Source organism: Equus asinus, chromosome 15 (genome assembly GCF_041296235.1).
Source record: "Equus asinus isolate D_3611 breed Donkey chromosome 15, EquAss-T2T_v2, whole genome shotgun sequence".
Classification (NCBI taxonomy): domain Eukaryota; kingdom Metazoa; phylum Chordata; class Mammalia; order Perissodactyla; family Equidae; genus Equus; species Equus asinus.
Genome location: NC_091804.1, coordinates 49,233,467 through 49,250,595, shown reverse-complemented (window position 1 = coordinate 49,250,595; position 17,129 = coordinate 49,233,467). Strand labels below are relative to the sequence as shown.

The 17,129-nt window shown below is 54.6% G+C and overlaps 2 protein-coding genes across 11 annotated transcripts in view; one reads left to right on the top strand and one right to left on the bottom strand.

The window, feature by feature from the left end:
- The window catches only part of SS18L1 (SS18L1 subunit of BAF chromatin remodeling complex), a 32,920-nt gene extending 25,685 nt beyond the window's left edge, over window positions 1-7,235 (bottom strand). For all 10 annotated transcript variants that reach the window (XR_011494720.1, XR_011494721.1, XR_011494722.1 and 7 more), the window contains exon 1: window positions 6,941-7,235. Coding sequence is in view for 4 of the 10 variants with exons in the window: in XM_070486205.1 (XP_070342306.1) it covers window positions 6,941-7,009 (69 nt within the window). In the remaining 6 variants the exon portion in view is untranslated. The remainder of the gene's footprint in view (window positions 1-6,940) is intronic.
- Window positions 7,236-7,341: 106 nt separating this feature from the next.
- Window positions 7,342-16,228, top strand: PSMA7 (proteasome 20S subunit alpha 7). The gene is made up of 7 exons (XM_044747850.2): window positions 7,342-7,605; window positions 10,315-10,441; window positions 11,153-11,277; window positions 11,936-12,058; window positions 14,635-14,754; window positions 15,491-15,553; window positions 16,004-16,228. The coding sequence occupies exons 1-7, from the start codon at window positions 7,510-7,512 to the stop codon at window positions 16,094-16,096; spliced, it is 747 nt and encodes a 248-aa protein (XP_044603785.1). The 5' UTR covers window positions 7,342-7,509; the 3' UTR covers window positions 16,097-16,228.
- Window positions 16,229-17,129: the final 901 nt, after the last annotated feature.

Here is a 17,129-nt window from a genome sequence, read left to right as displayed (position 1 = left end):
GGAGACGAGGCTGTGGAGTGCCAGAGCGGAGGACCGTGGGGTAGCTGGGGATGGCAGTCCTGTGCCCAGTGAAGTGAGGGGGACTTTCTCAACCACAGCCTGGGCTGACTGCAGAGGCTGACGGGACCAAGGTCACGATGCACGTGGGCACGTCTGTTTCACGCTGCTGCATGACAAAGCTGCCCACACGCTGTAGTTAAAACAACCATTTCCTAGTTCTCATGATCCTGGGCTGTCTGGGCGAGTCTGCTGCTGGTCTCACGTGGGCTCACCACTGGAGTCGGTGGGGTGCTGACCTTGTGGGAAAGCTGGGGGGCCTGTGCCTCTTTCTCCATGTGGTCATCCTGGTGGTCTCAGGGCTCCCAGGGGGCAGCCCCCGTGCACAAGCACTTATCAAGCCTCTGTTGTGTCACGCTGGCTGATGTCCCAGTGGTCAGAGTGTCACGAAGCCAAGCCCAGCGTCCACGTGGGAGCAGGAACACGGAGCACAGAGGTGAGAGATGTCACTCCCGTCTCCGTAACAAGCTACCACGCAGGCTTTACAAAGGATTGGGATTGGCTGTGAGGGAATCGACGAGCAACAGGCTCGGAGGGCCGGGGCACGCTTCCCACGGACATCCCACAGTGAGAACACGTAGGCCAAGAGGCAGGGCTGGCACAGGGGACAGGCCTGGAACTGCTCAGGCCACACGGGCAGTCCTGACTGGGTGGGGAAGGACGACAGAGACTGGGAAAGGGGAGGGACTGGGGGTCCCAGAGCCCACAAAGAGAGTAGGGGACAGGGGCTGGGGCCACTGGGTAAAGGCGGGTGAGGATCTCTGAAGAGTGAGCAGACCCCATGACAAGCCAGGTGTGGCCCTGGAAGGGGGGCACAGAGAGATCTGGGAGTTCGAGGCTCACTGCTCACGGGGGGCTCAGGTCACCCCACAATGGGCAGGGCAGAAAGACCCGTCACAATGGCCTCGTGGCTGTTCTTTTAATTAAGAAAGATTTGTTGCTTTCTGTCTAAAGGGGAAGAGGCTCACGGGCGTGCTGAAGTTCAGGTAGCCCCAAGTGAGCGGTGGGCCTCGTGCCGCCCACCCGAGGCCACCAGAGCTAGCCAACCCCTGCTCCTTCTGGACGCATCCCCCCTCACTGTGCAAACACATGGAGACGTTCCCTTCCCACTGGTCTACGTCGTGCCCTTTCCTCTCTGATGTCTTGGAGATGGTCCTGTATGGGTGCATAAAGATCCCACCTCACTGCTTCCTCAGCTCCAGAGAAATCCCATATGGTATTCGGTTGGTCTCCCATCTTCCACTTCTGCAAGGTGGCCGCGATGCATGCCCCACACAGGGGCAGACGCAGGTGCCAGATGAACTCCTGGGAGCAGCCTGAGGTGCAGAGGGATGAGCCCTGGCTACCTGGGCAGCTGGTTAAGCTTCACCAGAGGCTGAGCCAGTGCCCAGAAGTGCTAATGGAAGCCAACGACCCCTCTGAGCATGTACCCAACTGCAGAGTATGTGAATTAGGTGTGTGGGTTTCAAAAACCCAAACCTTACACACATGCAGTGTCCTTGCGAGGAGCTGGGCCTGCCTATGGTCCAACCTCTGTGTTTGACACACACATCCAACTTCCAAAAACTCTCAGGACACTGTGAAACATACTTAACGTTACTGCAACAGGAAACACACTTTCATCTTCCTCAGGCCATGCAGGAGTCATTTCCCGTCTTCAGTGTTGGGGACACTTACAAACGTGTGACCACAGCACAGCAAAACCACTCTGCGCCTGTGAGAGCTCCTGCACTGGAGAGGGAGGTGCGCACCGCATTAAACCCGCCACGGCTGGACCCAGACAGCTACACTGTCTGCTTCACACAACTGTGGACCTGGAGACGGCTTCCTGCAGCTCAGAATGGAACCCTCACCTCCCTTTCAGAATGCTACTGACAAATTCTGGCCAAACGTCTGATCCAGAGGCTGAAGACGATCAGTTACAATGCTGAGCACCTTCCTGTGCCGGGCGACATTGTCTAACCACAAGATGGCCTGTGAGCTCACACGTCACCCTTATTTAAAACAAGGAAGCTGAGGCGCAGAAGGCTACGCTTGGCTATCAGCAGAACAAGAATTTGAGCCCAGGAAGCCCCCCAGCTCCATGGAGTCCCCATCCTTGACCCCAGGGCCCCTGACCCCACAGCGATCTCCAACTGAAGAGAAACATGAGGAGCCCACAGCAACTGGCACTCTGCACAGGAACCACCTGTTGGCCAAGGAGAAGGAGACCTCGTTACAGGAGCCCTCTCTGCATAGACATCTAGTACCTTCTCCCTCTTGACTCTTGTCCCATTCACACGGCAGGGTGCGCTTGAGGTGCACGCGTGGATCAGGCAGTCAAGACTAGCCCACCCTCCTTCCAGGTCCTGCAGGACTTAGGGACATCAGTGCTAGGCCCCCCGCACTCCTGCATCTGTGCGGTTGGGCATGGCAGTTCTTCACTCGCAGCCACGGGGGCCCAGGGAAGCTGTCTTCTGACTCCAAGCACAGAGGAGCAGGTGCCCAGGCCCTGACCCCCTGGCCGGGGAACAGGTTGGGGGCACAGGGCCAGAGCCAAGAGGAGAGAGCCAATGGGGACCCCTGTTAGCAAGTGCTGCCCCTCTCCCTGCCACCAGACCACACACACAGCTACTGCATGGAAGACAGACGCAGGTGCTGGACGAGGCAGGCGACTGCTTTAGAACGGAGAGGGGTAAGAGGGATGCGGGGTGGCCACCGCGCCTTATCCAGAGCTTCCTGGTCCTCCAGGCTGGAGGGGCTCCTGAGGGCTGGGCAGCAGGCAGGCAGCACACCTTCTTTGGAGTGTCCAGCAGGAGGGCTCTTGCCAGGTTTTACTGGGCAGAGGGGACAGAGGCCTGGGTGTGGCTGTTCCCTCCTGGAGGACGTGCTGCCCTGCCCGCAGGGGCTGCAGCTGGAGCCTCTGCAGTGCTCAGGTCCAAGGGCGCTCCAGTGACTTGCGGAGCGGTGCCCTCACTGGTCAGCATTTCAAGACACACAAGTCGACAAAGAAGCCACCAAGAGCTGGCACACAGCACCCCAGCCCCAGCGTCTCCTGCCGCTCTGCGGGGGCCCGTCCTCACCCCTCCCCAGGGCTGGCCCCCAGGACCGGAGTGAGGGGACACAGCCCCTTCCCATCCCTCGGGATCCTTCCCCGGGGCCTCTGCTCACTGGGGAGAAGACACCTTCAGTAATAACTGCCTAAAAGGATCAAGTGGCCCCCAAGCCATTTGCAGTGGCAGAGACAGCTTTAATTTTAAAATGGCCAATTTGCCTTCCTTCCCAAATCAGCCCACGTTCTTTAAGACAAGGAGCTCCAGGCCTGAGAGAGCAGAGGGCACCCACCCCCCACCCAGATGGCCAGCCCTCACCCCTGTGCCCCTCACCCTCCTGCCCCTGGGCACGGAGGACAGTGCGGCGAGGCTGGTCCGGCTTCGGCCACTCCCTGGCTCTCGGACTCAGCACGGCACCCACCCTCACTGGTCTCACTTTCCTAAACTAGACACAGATGCCCACCTGCCTATCAGCTCCGCCCACTCCCACCGAGCTCGTCTTCCTGGCACAAAGTACTGGGGGTAAGAGGGACGAGACACCATTCCCACCCTCCACCCAAGGAAGCAAATTAATACCAACAACAAACAGTAACAACAGAACTTACATTTATTAAGCAACTACAATGTGCCAAGCAGCAAGGAACCAAGTGCATGCCAGCCAAAGCCAACACCCAGGGACTCCCTCCAATGTGCCCAAGTGCAGCCTCACGGTCCATGGAGATGGCCGCAGCGCCCCCCCCCCCCCACCAATGGCGTTGGGAGCACAGAGCTGGGTGGCCAGGATTCCCTGGTCCCAAACCAGGGGACAGCGGCACGCGGCAGGTTGCAGCCTGCAGGCCAGCTAGCCAGGTACAAGGGCCACTGGATTCTGCTGGCACACTACCCACCTCCACCTCAGAGTCCCCAGCACAGTCACATCCCCTGTGGGTCTCAGCAAAACGCAGTTCCACCTGTGCCTCAACCCACACTAAAACTGTGCTTGGCCACCGCAGGCTCCACTGCCCAGCATGCGGCCCAGGCTCCCAGGGCAGGCCGGCTCTCCCTGCCCTCCCAGCGCTGGTCCCCGTACCTGCTCCATGCAGACCACAGGAGGACCAGCGGTGACTCCCTCCATCTTCCAGACCCTTCCCACCTCTGCTCCTTGGTTCTCCTTGTCTGGAATACCCCTCCCCATGCATCCTCTGTCACAGGTTGAATTGTGTCCCTCAAAACGGTATGTTCATGTCCTAACCCCAGTACCTGTCAATGTGACCTTATTTGGAAATAGGATCTTTGCAAATGGAACCAGGTTCAGATGAGGTCATACAGGGTTAGGGTGGGCCTTACATCCTATGACTGGTGTCCTTATGACAAGAGGGAAACTTGGACACAGAGACAGGCACAGAGGAGAAGCCACACGAAGACAGGGGCAGAGACTAGGGTGATGCGTCTAAAAGACAAGCAACACCAGGGACTGCCAGACCACTAGAGGCTCGGAGAAAGCAGGGAACACACCCTCCCCCACAACCCCAGGAAGCATCCAACCTGACAGCACCTTGATTTTGGACTTCTGGCCTCCAGAACTGTGAGAAAATAAATTTCTGCTATTTTAAAACACCCAGTTCGGGGTAATCTGTTACGACAGCCCCAGGAAATGAACCCATCTGCCTCTCCCAAACACTGCCCCTGACAGACCCAGCATCACAGAGGCCCCAAGATGTACTGGGCACTAACTGAGCCGAGCATTGTGCCAGGCTGGAGACACAGCAAAGAATAAATCAGTGGCATGCAAACTTGGGAGCCCAAGCAATACATCAAGGTGCTACGCTCACCGCATGGCCACCGAGAGCACGAAGGAGGGCACATCCGAGTGGAGGCTCGAAGGCTGAGTAGGCGTTTGTCTGACAAATTCCTACCCAGATACACTCTAAGGACTCAGTGTACCTTTCCTGCTCTCACTATCAAGCAGGCTTCTGAGGCACCCCTGGCTTTTCTCAACGCTCTGAGCACGAGCACAGGCTGTGCACACAGCTCGTGCCCTTCTCAAACCACCAGTAAAAGAGCCCTCGGTACGCATATTCACTGTGAGAACACCATGACGTGTCCACGGAGTGCTGGCCCCACCAGATCAAACCAGATGACAGCTAAACTGAGGACCGACTGGCTGTGAAGGGTCAGCAGGCCAGTGTTCTGCCCTGGGGTGCCGGCCGCAGGTCTCCCTCTTTCTGATCTGATGTTTGGGGGCAATGTTCTAACATTTGGGGAGCTTTAGTAGGGGCTGGGTGCAAAGTGCAAATAACTGGATAACCGTGAAGCCAAAGGCGGCTTCGGGAACAGTGATGTGCTCATCACACCTGAGCTCCAAAGGGCCCGGTGCCAAGAGACCCCTCGGACGGCCCACCAGTGCCTCTGAACCAAGCGCCTGACGCTCAGCCTAGCCCGGTGTCCCCAAACCAGGTGTCATGCTTACAGCAGACCCTGGAGCCGATGTCTAGATTCAACTCCTGGCACCACCACTTACCAGCAAGGCACTCAGCCTCCCTGTGCCTCAGTTTCCTTATCTACACAATGGGGACGACAGTAACTACCACGAGAAATTAAATGAGTTAACATCTGCAAAGCCCTTAGAACAGAACCTGGTATGCAGTAAGCACCACATGATGTTTACTAAACAAAAAAAGGTCCCACTTTTAAGTCTCTACGTCTGCTGCTCCTCAAATCATCTCTTTCCTGTTGAGTTTCCTGAGACACCTCATGTGTCAAAACCAGCCACAGCAAAGGCAGTCTCGAAACGGACAGGGGCCGAGCACAAGGCAGGTCGTCACAGTGAACGCCCCTGGGGAAACAGGCTCATAGGAACCAGGGCAAGCCCCCCAGGAATCCGGAGATTAGAAAAGAAATCACCGCAGCTACCAAACACGTGGAGAAAATTCAAACGGGACGGGCTAACACTGATCTTCTGAACTTGTCTTCTAAAGAGAAACCACAGGAAACTTAAAATCTCAATTCCCAAACTTAAGACTTTTGTTAAAGGTGTCCCCAAACCCAAGTAAAAGTTATCTCTAGAAAACCACAAGGCCAAACTTAGAGAACTCGGGGAAAGGCTGTAAAGTTGCTGTTAGGTGAGGAGGCGGCCGCCTGGTGTCACGCGGAAAAGCAACTTCGCTCGCGCACAAGAGCCTGGAAGCTTGGCCAGCAGGTCAAGCCCGAGGGGGTGCGCGCTCCCTAAAGGGCTGCAAGGCTTCTGGAACGCCGTCCCACACTTGGGACGCGCCCTTTGGTGCCTTAGAGTGCCAGCACCTTAGCAAGGCGACAGGCGTGGCCGGCTGCTGAGCCAGGGCCCGGGCGCTCCGTGCGCCCGGCGCTCCCTCCACTCGCCGCGCTGCACACAGGGGCCAGGGGCCGCCCGCCGCGCTGCGCCACCGCCTTCGCCTTCGCCAACCAGGCGGGTCCCCGCAGCCACCTGATCCCGCCGCCCCCGGCCTCAAAGGCTGTGGGTCCCCACTGCACCCGGCACGGCCCGGGACTGTTCTCTGCTTGGCCCCGCGGACACCACGGCTCGGGCACCATCCCGCGGACACCACTCAGCAAACACCACCCCGTGGACACCACCCGGCGGACACCACCTCTCGGACACCATCCCGCGGGCGTCCGGCCCCGCCGCCCTGCGCCCCTGCCCGCGGCCCCGGCGCGCCCCCGACCAAGCTGGCGCAGGCTGGCCGCAGAGCGCGCGCGGGGCCCCGCCGGGGTCGCGGTCGGCGGCGGCGCCCCGGCTTTGTTCGCGTCCCGCGCCCGCCGGCTGCCCGCGCCCCGGCCCCGCGCGCCCGCCCGCACCACGCGGCCCCCGGCCCCGGCCCGCGCCCCCGGCCCACCTTCTGGATGGTTTGCTGTGTGACCTCCCCTTTGCCTCTCGGCCGTGCGGACGCGAAGGCCACCGACATGGTCACGGGCGCGGGCTCAGCCCGAGATCATCGGGGTTCCTTCTCCGGCTGCGCTCCGCGGCCCGAGGTGCTCATTCTCCGCAGTCGCTGGGGGGCGGGGGGCGCGGGGGGGTGCCGCGCCGTGGGCTCGTCCGCCCCTCCGCCGCCACGCCACCCCCGGTCCCGCCGCGCCGCTGCACCGCGCGACCCCCGCCCCCCAGGAGCAGCCTCGCGCGGCGCCCCCGAGCGGCCGCCCCGCGCCCCGCGCCCGGCCCGCCGCCGCCGCGCCTCCCCCCGCGTCCGGCCGCCGTTGGTTCGGCCTAGCCCCGCCCCGGCGCGCGCACGTCCGCCCGACGCCGCCTGACGCGCCGACGCCGCCATACGCCAGCGGCGCAATTGGCGGCGCCGGGGACGGGCGGGCGCGCGGCGCGGGCGCAGCGGCGTCGTGAATCGCGGGCCGCGCCGGCGGTGAGTGTGCGCTTTTCCCGGTCCGGCCGCGCCGCGCCGCTCGCTCCGCCGGCATGAGCTACGACCGCGCCATCACCGTCTTCTCGCCCGACGGCCACCTCTTCCAAGTGGAGTACGCGCAGGAGGCCGTGAAGAAGGGCTCGACCGCGGTGAGCGGCCCGCCGGCCGGGCCTGCGCGCCCCCGCGGAGGCTGGCGGAAGCGGGCCTGCCGGGGGCCTGGCTGGGGCGGCCGGGGTCTCAGCTGGGGGAGGCCGGGACGCGGGGCACGGCCTGAGCGGTCGTGGGCGCGGCTGTGGACAGAGTTGGGTGTCGGGGGGCTTGGCGTGGCCCTCGCTACCGGCGGGCTGGGCCCGGGTGCGCCTTGCCGGCGACCTTCCCCCGAGTGGCCGCGCGGACGGCTTCCTCCGGGCCGTGGGGCGGCTTTGCTTGGATTGGCCTTTCGGGGTTCGCCCCGGGGCGCCAGTTGAGCGCAGAGAGGTCGGGACGTTGGTGTTCCTAGAGGAGACAGGGAGCGGGTTCGTTTGGGAACGGGTGTTGGCGCCTGCTTGCGCTCGTCACACGGGTTTTCGCGCAGGGCGAGCGTGGGCTCTGTTTGCTGGTGATTCGTGCCGGGTGCTTTGAAGACCAGCGAGGCCTGCGTCCGCGGTGCATCAGAGAGCCAGCTTCCTTTCTTTCAGCGTCTCCGGAGCGTGTGAGCGCCCGGGGTGACGGCCATCTTGGCGGGCCACCTTTGCCCCGGCCCCGGGAGCTCGGTGCGGCCGCGCTCAGGCGCCCGGGGCGAACGGAGGTGCGGGCGCGGCGCCGGGCGGCCCGGCTGGCTGCTCTGGCTACGAATGTTAAGCAAGCACGTGACTTAGGTGAACTGCGCCCGGACAGCTCCGGGTTAGGGGCCGTCCCCCACCAGGGAGAGCGGCTGTCCTCGAGGTCAGGTGGGCTTCGAGAACAAAGCGGGGCAGGTTCTCGGTGTCGGCCTGCCGCTCCCAGGGCGGGCGGCTGCTGACGGGCTCCCTCCTGGGCCTCGCTGCTCTGAGCGCTCCACTGCGTGGGCAGTGCGCCGTCCCATCGTCCCCTTGCCTGGGCGCCTGTACCTCTCAGTTCGACCACCGGTTGAAATTTAAATTCATGGTGTCTTTGAGACACTGTCAGTTTGCTTGTTGGTCACACTGTACGATAGTTTTAATTTTTATCTTCTGGTATTTCAGAGGTATGACAGGCAGAGAGAAGGCACACAGGATTCTGTGAATTTTGAACTGTTTCTCATTTTCTTGATCTGTTTTGAAACGAAGGCCCCAAATCCATCGTGTGCCCTAACTCAGCTTAAAGAGACTGGAAGGGTCGTTGGCCCCCCTCCTCCCACCCGCAGGACTACCGTGGGCCAGCCCGGGTGGCTGGCTTTGCCTTGCACCCCTGGGCCTGGCTGCCTTTCCCTCGGGGAATTTTGAAGATGACGTATGACAGCATATGAGAAAGCTCCTTGAAATCTGAAACACTGCAGAACCAGCGCTTCTTAACCCCGGGTGATTGTGCACCCCAGGGGGCAGTTGGCAACGTGTGGAGACATGTTTCCTTGTCCAGGATGGGGGAGAGGCACTACTGGCAGCTGGGGCTGGAGGCCGGGGTGACGTTAAAACGCCTTACAGTGCTTGGCACAGCCCTCTTTGACTCTAATCAAAGAATTCGCAGGCCCGAGTGGCCACCGTGCTGAGGCTGAGAAACTGCTGTAGACAAAGAGGGGATGTTGGTTTTCCAAATGATTGTCCCATTTGTCTGCTCCTGCCGTGATTGTGGAGTTCACTGGCCATTAGTGATTTTTCCCTGTTTCTAATACATCCCTCGGCCCTCTACGGTGTCAGCCATAAACAGAGAGCAGTTCACACTTGTAATACTTGACACAGTTGTTCACCTGGTGGCAAATCAGGCCTTCTCCACAGCTGTGCACACTGGTGTGCGACAGTGCAGGAGAAAGCGGGGCAGGGTGTAGTGTAATTTCACCACTACAGAAACGCTGCTTGAATGTTGGGCTCTCAGGCTTAAAGGCGCCATCCATTGGACTCTTGGATTTACTGGGTTGGATTGATAAATATACATATACACGTTTACTATATGGTAGTTAATTTTTAGTTGTATTATAATTGGAACTACCTATCAGTATTTTAAGCCACATGACTAGGCATCTAGGTCACGATACCTGAGCTAGCTCTGCTGTCAATACCCATGGTTTGCAGGGTGTGGTGCCCACAGCAGTGGTCTGAGGAGTGGGGGGAGGGATGTGTGGGGGCTGCTATCCCTAGGGTATTCATGTCTGCTCTTAGTGCTCTGTGACTGGTGACAAACTCTCATGTCACTTTTTGGGGGGGGGGGGGTGAGAAAGATTGGCCCTGAAGAAGATTGTTGCTGAGCTAACACCTATACCAGTCTTCCTCTGTTTTATATGTGAGATGTGGCCACAGCATGGCTTGATGAGCAGTGCGTAGGTCCACACCCTGGATCTGAACCCATGAACCCTCTGCGGCCGAAGCGGAGGGTGTGAAATTAACCACTACGCCACTGTGCTGGCCCCTAATGCCACTTTTTTTTTTTTTTTTTTGAGGAATATTAGGCCTGAGCTAACATCTGCTGCCAGTCCTCCTCTTTTTGCTGAGGAAGACTGGCCCTGAGCTAACATCCATGCTCATCTTTCTCTACTTTATATGTGGGACGCCTGCCACAGCATTGCTTGCCAAGCGGTACCATGTCAGCACCTGGGGTCCGAACCAGTGAACCCCGGGCCGCTGAAGCGGAATGTATGCACTTAACCGCTGCGCCACCAGGCCGGCCCCTAATGTCACTTTTTTAAGTGCTGTTGATTTTTACTGAAGGTTGGCGTTCGAGGAAAAGACATTGTTGTTCTTGGTGTGGAGAAGAAGTCAGTGGCCAAACTGCAGGATGAAAGAACCGTGCGGAAGATCTGTGCTCTCGATGACAATGTGTGCATGGCATTCGCAGGTAAGCCTGGGGCCGGTGCTGTTCCTCCGTGGCTCGGCAAAGACCTGAACTTTGGAGGTTAGCCTAATGGGTGGGTTATTGAGAGACATGTGAACTGGGTGAGCTGAAATCATTTAAAAGAAGGGATTGGGGCCTTTAAGAAAAGGTTTGGCTATAGTTTGGTGGGGAGGGTCTCTCCTCCCCAGGTGGCTCCCCATGTGCTATCATTAGCACAGGGGCTAAATGAATAGACACCCCCAGGTTGAGGGGGCTGTGTTGTTGCCTCCACTGCGGCTGCCAGCCCGACGCTGGCTGTAGTCAGTCCAGAGAAGGGTACGGCTCTCAGCAGCTAACTGTGCCCAGGGTGTGGAGGGAGCTGGACAGCGCCTGCTGTCAGGGCGTGCAGTGTGTTTTCAGCACTTGCGTGGTTTACCTGTTACCTCTCTCGGTAGGTCCAGTTCAGGAAGATCCCAGTTCACCTAAACTGGAGATTCACTTGCGTTGTCAAAGGATTAGTGTGTTTAAATACGGTCCAACACACGCCGTTCCTTGTACACCCAGCTTTCTCTGAGAAGCTCACAGAAGCTGATCGTTCCCCCGTTGTCACTCAGAATGACCTCAGTGCTGGGTTTCACAGGACTGGTTTTGGAATCTTTGCCAAAGGTTACTGCTGTCTGTGATTAGACTGGATGAGGTGTGGCTCAGGTGGGATCCTCTTTGCCATTGTTGCAGGCCTCACTGCCGACGCGAGGATAGTCATCAACAGGGCCCGGGTGGAGTGCCAGAGCCACCGGCTGACTGTGGAGGACCCAGTCACCGTGGAGTACATCACCCGCTACATTGCCAGTCTGAAGCAGGTGGGTGCCCACCTGCCCGTGACCACCTCTTGCTAGGAGCAGTCACTGCTTTGTCACGGAAGGTGTCCTACTACGGGTACTGCGCGTGGATGTTAGCCTGCGTCACTAGGGGACTCAGAAAACTGCACCTGTTCCGTGCACAGTCCAATCTTTACTTGGACGTGTATAATTTACTATAGCTTGTCCATTTTGGCGGCATTGTTCTGTTCTCATTTGGTGACATGGCGCAGTCCAAATTCCTGTTTCTAGAGGGCAATGATAGAGTTTTTATCTTGCCACCACCAAGCAGTTGAAAGGGGGCTGAACCCTGTCCCCCAGTGAGATGCTAGTTGTCTTTAAACCCAACTGTAGCCAGAATGTGTATATGTCATCAAAATAATTCCACATAGCCTCACTTGGGCTCCATGGTGCAATTCTGGTCATAGGAGTGTCTTTTTCCAAGAATGAAAATACAGAAAAGAAAGGAGGAATGCTGAAAACTATTGGCTGATTTCATTTATCATTTGAATTGAAAATAACTGCGAGTGGTCTTAGTAGTTTCTTTTCATCCATCCACTCAAAGCAGAGCTCAGAATGTCACATGGATGTAACTTAGTGTGGGTTCTGTGGGGCCTTTGGGGCTACAAAGACAGTGTTAACGTGTTTCTTTTTCCGCCAGCGCTACACGCAGAGCAATGGGCGCAGGCCGTTTGGCATCTCCGCCCTCATTGTGGGTTTTGACTTTGATGGCACCCCCAGACTCTATCAGACTGATCCCTCGGGCACATACCATGCTTGGAAGGTGAGTCTGACAAAACAGAGGGGCTTGGGGCTTTAGAGGCCACTGGGAGGAACTGGGGCCTAGTCTTATAGATGCATGTGCACACACACACCACCTGTTTCTTCCACAACGCTCCTGCTGACATGGACACAAAGAAGTCATTAAACATTGCTGTTTGGGAGAAAGTCAAAGGACAGTGAGGTGTAAGAATACACGGCCTACATATACGACAAACCCATAGCCAACATCATACTTAATGGGCAAAAACTGAACCCCATCCCCCTGAAAACAGGAACGAGACAAGGATGCCCTCTATCACCACTCTTATTTAACATAGTACTGGAGGTCCTGGCCAGAGCAATCAGGCAAGAAAAAGGAATAAAAGGAATCCAAATAGGGAGGGAAGAAGTGAAACTCTCGCTGTTTGCAGACGACATGATCTTATATATAGAAAACCCCAAAGAATCCATTGGAAAACTGTTAGAAGTAATCAACAACTACAGCAAAGTTGCAGGGTATAAAATCAATTTGCATAAATCAGTAGCATTTCTATACTCCAGTAATGAACCAACAGAAAAAGAACTCAAGAATACAATACCATTCACAATCGCAACAAAAAGAATAAAATACCTTGGGGTAAATTTAACTAAGGAAGTGAAGGACCTATATAATGAAAATTACAAGGCCTTTCTGAGAGAATTGGATGACAACATAAGGAGATGGAAAGACATTCCATGTACATGGATTGGAAGAATAAACATAGTTAAAATGTCCGTTCTACCTAAAGCAATCTACAGATTCAACGCCATCCCAATCAGAATCCCAATGACATTCTTTACAGAATTAGAACAAAGAACCCTAAAATTCATATGGGGCAACAAAAGACCCCGAATTTCTAAAGCAATCCTGAGAAAAAAGAACAAAACGGGAGGCATCACAATCCCCGACTTCAAAACATACTACAAAGCCACAGTAATCAAAACAGCATGGTACTGGTACAAAAACAGGTGCACAGATCAATGGAACAGAATTGAAAGCCCAGAAATAAAACCACACATCTATGGACAGCTTATCTTTGACAAAGGAGCTGAGGGCATACAATGGAGAAAAGAAAGTCTTTTCAACAAATGGTGCTGGGAAAACTGGAAAGCCACATGTAAAACAATGAAAATTGACCATTCTTTTTCACCATTCACCAAAACAAACTCAAAATGGATTAAAGACCTAAAGGTGAGACCTGAAACCATGGAAGAAAACATAGGCAGTACACTCTTTGACATCAGTATTAAAAGGATCTTTTCGGACACCGTGCCTTCTCAGAGAAGGGAAACAATAGAAAGAATAAACAAATGGGACTTCATCAGATTAAAGAGCTTCTTCAAGGCAAATGAAAACAGGATTGAAACAAAAAAACAACCCACTAACTGGGAAAAAATATTTGCAAGTCATATATCTGACAAAGGCTTAATATCCATAATATATAAAGAACTCTCGCAACTCAACAACAAAACATCAAACAACCCAATCAAAAAATGGGCAGGAGACATGAACAGACATTTCTCCAAAGAAGATATACGGATGGCCAATAGGCACATGAAAAGATGCTCATCATCCCTGATCATCAGGGAAATGCAAATCAAAACTACACTAAGATATCACCTTACACCCGTTAAAATGATAAAAATATCTAAAACTAATAGCAACAAATGTAGGAGAGGTTATGAAGAAAAAAGAACCCTCATACACTGCTGGTGGGAATGCAAACTGGTGCAGCCACTATGGAAAACAGTATGGAGATTCCTCAAAAAATTAAAAATAGAACTACCATACGATCCAGCCATCCCACTACTGGGTATTTATCCAAAGAGCTTGAAGTCAGCAATCCCAAAAGTCCTATGCACCCCAATGTTCATTGCAGCATTATTTACAATAGCCAAGACGTGGAAGCAACCTAAGTGTCCAGCAACAGATGAATGGATAAAGAAGATGTGGTACATATATACAATGGAATACTACTCAGCTGCAAAACAGAACAAAATCATTCCATTTGCAATAACACGGATGGACCTTGAGGGAATTACGTTCAGTGAAATAAGCCAGCGAGAGAAGGATAATCTGTGTATGACTCCACTCATATGAGGAATTTAAAATTATGGACTAAGAACAGTTTAGTGGATACCAGGGGAAAGGTGGGGTGGGGGGTGGGCACAAAGGGTGAAGTGGTGCACCTACAACATGACTGACAAACATTAATGTACAACTGAAATTTCACAAGATTGTAACCTATCAATAACTCAATAAAAAAACAAAAAAGGATACACGGCCTAAAGTAAAACTACCTGTGTGTCTTTCAATAATGAAATACAAGTAGAATCCCATCCTTGGTAAGAATCACACCAACTCCAAGTAGCCCTTTGTGAAAGCAAGCCATTGAGCAGGGCTGGGGCCCAGGCCCACTTCCCTCCAGACTGCCTCTTGCCACTGCACGTGGGAGAGCGGCTGGGGCAGTGGCTGGCTGGCCTACATGGGTGGCTGTCTTCTCAGGCTGGCTCTGGATCGTCATGCCCTGCACTGTGTAACACACGTTTCTGTTTCAGGCCAATGCCATAGGCCGGGGTGCCAAGTCAGTGCGTGAATTTCTGGAGAAGAATTATACTGACGAAGCCATTGAAACAGACGATCTGACCATTAAGCTGGTTATCAAGGCCCTTCTGGAAGTAAGTTTGCATTTGAAATCTGGGCAAGATGGTGAAGTCACATCTGAGTGGTGGTTCTTGGGCTCGGCAAAATGGACAGCACAGAACTGGGTGACTGATGTGTGGGCAGCAAGGAAGGAGGGAGCGAGGGCACCAACAGTAATGCTGGGATACCTGAGGGCTTGCTGTGCTGGGCACCGCTCGGCACTTTGTCAGCTCCCTTATACGACTGAGGCAGTCAAGGCACCAAGAGGCATAAGCGGCTGCCCAAGAGCAAACAGCTCACAGCCGCCACTCAGCCTGGCTGCGGCTCGAGCTGCTGCTGGAGTCAGGGAGATGGAAAGAAAACTGGGAGTAATGCTCAGGAGTGGCGAGGGCTTGGGCTTTGTCAAGACCACGGAGGTGCTTGCAGGTGAAGCCCCAGAGGCTGAGGGGGTAGTTGGGGGGCCAGGCCGGAGTCCAGAGGTTGGAGCTCAGTGGTGGGAAAGGGGAGAGTCGTGAGCACGGCTACTGTGCAAGAAGGACCAGCGATTCGGCCCAAGTCTGACTGCCAGGAGACAGGCAGGGGGTGCAGGTGTCCCAGATGACTGCACATGACGTGCAGTTAGGACAAAAGCTTTGGGTGCTGGGACTTCTCGCCCCCTCTCCTCGTGTGGCAGTGCTGGGCTCGGGTGCACACACTGTCGTGAGTGGTGCTTGGAGACCTGTTTGGTCCCGAGGTGGGAGAGGCGTCTAATGTTCTCCTCTTCCCTCCAAGGTGGTTCAGTCCGGCGGCAAAAACATCGAACTTGCTGTCATGAGGCGAGATCAACCCCTCAAGGTAATCGCCAAGTCTGTTTGCTGTCTTTACCTGTGGAGAGTTCCCCAATCAGCAGGGGCAGTACAAGCTTAGGGGCCTTCTGCTGTGGTTCAGCACTGGGAAGGAGGCTCTCCACAAATGAGCCAAAAGGAAAGCATTCCAGTGTCGTCTCCATGGCTAAAGATGGTGCTCACGCGTGCTCCCGACACACTGAAGGGCTGTCAGCAACTGCAGATTTGCTTCTGCTTTTTAATAATCGCCTATGAAAACTTAGTGATTTGATAATCTGCTTTTTAATAGGCTCTGGCTGTTGTTAACTGGATCAGGCACACGTGGCCTTGTTTACTGTAGCGGCCGCTCTGAGGTGCAGTCTGGCCAGAGTCCAAGAGCTCCCCTCCCCACATGGGGTGCTGGTGCTCTGGGCACCTTGTTTGGCTTGGGGACTAACCATAAATTCTTTTTCTTTGGTAGATTTTAAATCCTGAAGAAATTGAGAAATATGTTGCTGAAATTGAAAAAGAAAAAGAGGAAAACGAAAAGAAGAAACAAAAGAAAGCATCATGATAACGAAATCTTGCTTGTATTGATTTTTAATTCAAATCATGGATGATTTTCAAAATGACGTGTAGGCATTTCCATTCCATTATCCGTACTGTCCAAGTGTCCTACAATAAACTACCATATTTTTTAACCTTTTTTTTAAGTGTGTGCATCTTTTAGGTGTAATTACGATAGCTCTTTAGAACTTCCCTCACTTCTGGTCTCTGGTGCTCTCCTTGGTGTGAGCCTTCCGTTCTGCTGCTCATTGCCAGGCTCTAGGACAAGAAGCCACAGACTGAGGAGGGAGTCCTCCCTTGGCGTTTGTGGAAGGACTTTCAAGTCCAAGCAGTGTGCAAAGTGTGACGGGTGCTGTGCACAGCTGCAGTGGACAGGCACTCAAAATGGGTGCATAAACTCGGGTTCTTTCCTTTAGGGGTTCTAAACAGATGGACTGACTTTCGCTCCTCAGACACCCATTCAAGTCGTCTAACATGATGTGAAGGACACAAGCACAGACAGCACTCAGTTTAAGCCCTGAACTCAGAATTTTGCAGAACAGCAGCTATATTCCTGGATTTAGTAGATTAAGACTTAAGGTAGAATACATGAAAACGTTAAGACTTGGTGGCGGCCACTCCCCCCGCTCTTGTGTTTTAGCCAGAAAGAGTGCTGTTAGCTTCCAGGCCAGCCGCAGTTTAAGTCACTGTCCTAAGGTTTGTCTTTACAGAAAAGTCCTCACCACCCCCTTTCCCTGCACAGCTTTACAAAGGGTTTTGGGTCCTCGGGCTGGCTGCCCCTGCCAACTATCAGGACTCCAGGCTCTGTTCTCTGCCTGTCTGCAGCCTCTCTTGCTCTGAGCTCTTGTTTAATGGCACATAGACATTTTTCCTCTAAAAAAGGAGTAAAGAGGCCCAGATATATTTTAACCTCAGCATAAAATGTCTAATTGTAAGGACGGTTGTCAGCATAAAACTTTCAAAGCAAGGTTAGTCACAGGTGGTAGACTGACCGGGCTAGATTCTCTAGCAGAAAATACGTTTGCTAAGTTACCTAACGA

Coding starts and splice junctions, on each gene's coding strand:
- PSMA7 (XM_044747850.2), top strand. CDS start 7,510: ATGAGCTACGACCGCGCCATCACCGTCTTCTCGCCCGACGGCCACCTC. Junction 7,606..10,314: donor TGAAGAAGGGCTCGACCGCG/GTGAGCGGCCCG, acceptor TTTTTACTGAAG/GTTGGCGTTCGAGGAAAAGA. Junction 12,059..14,634: donor GCACATACCATGCTTGGAAG/GTGAGTCTGACA, acceptor TTTCTGTTTCAG/GCCAATGCCATAGGCCGGGG.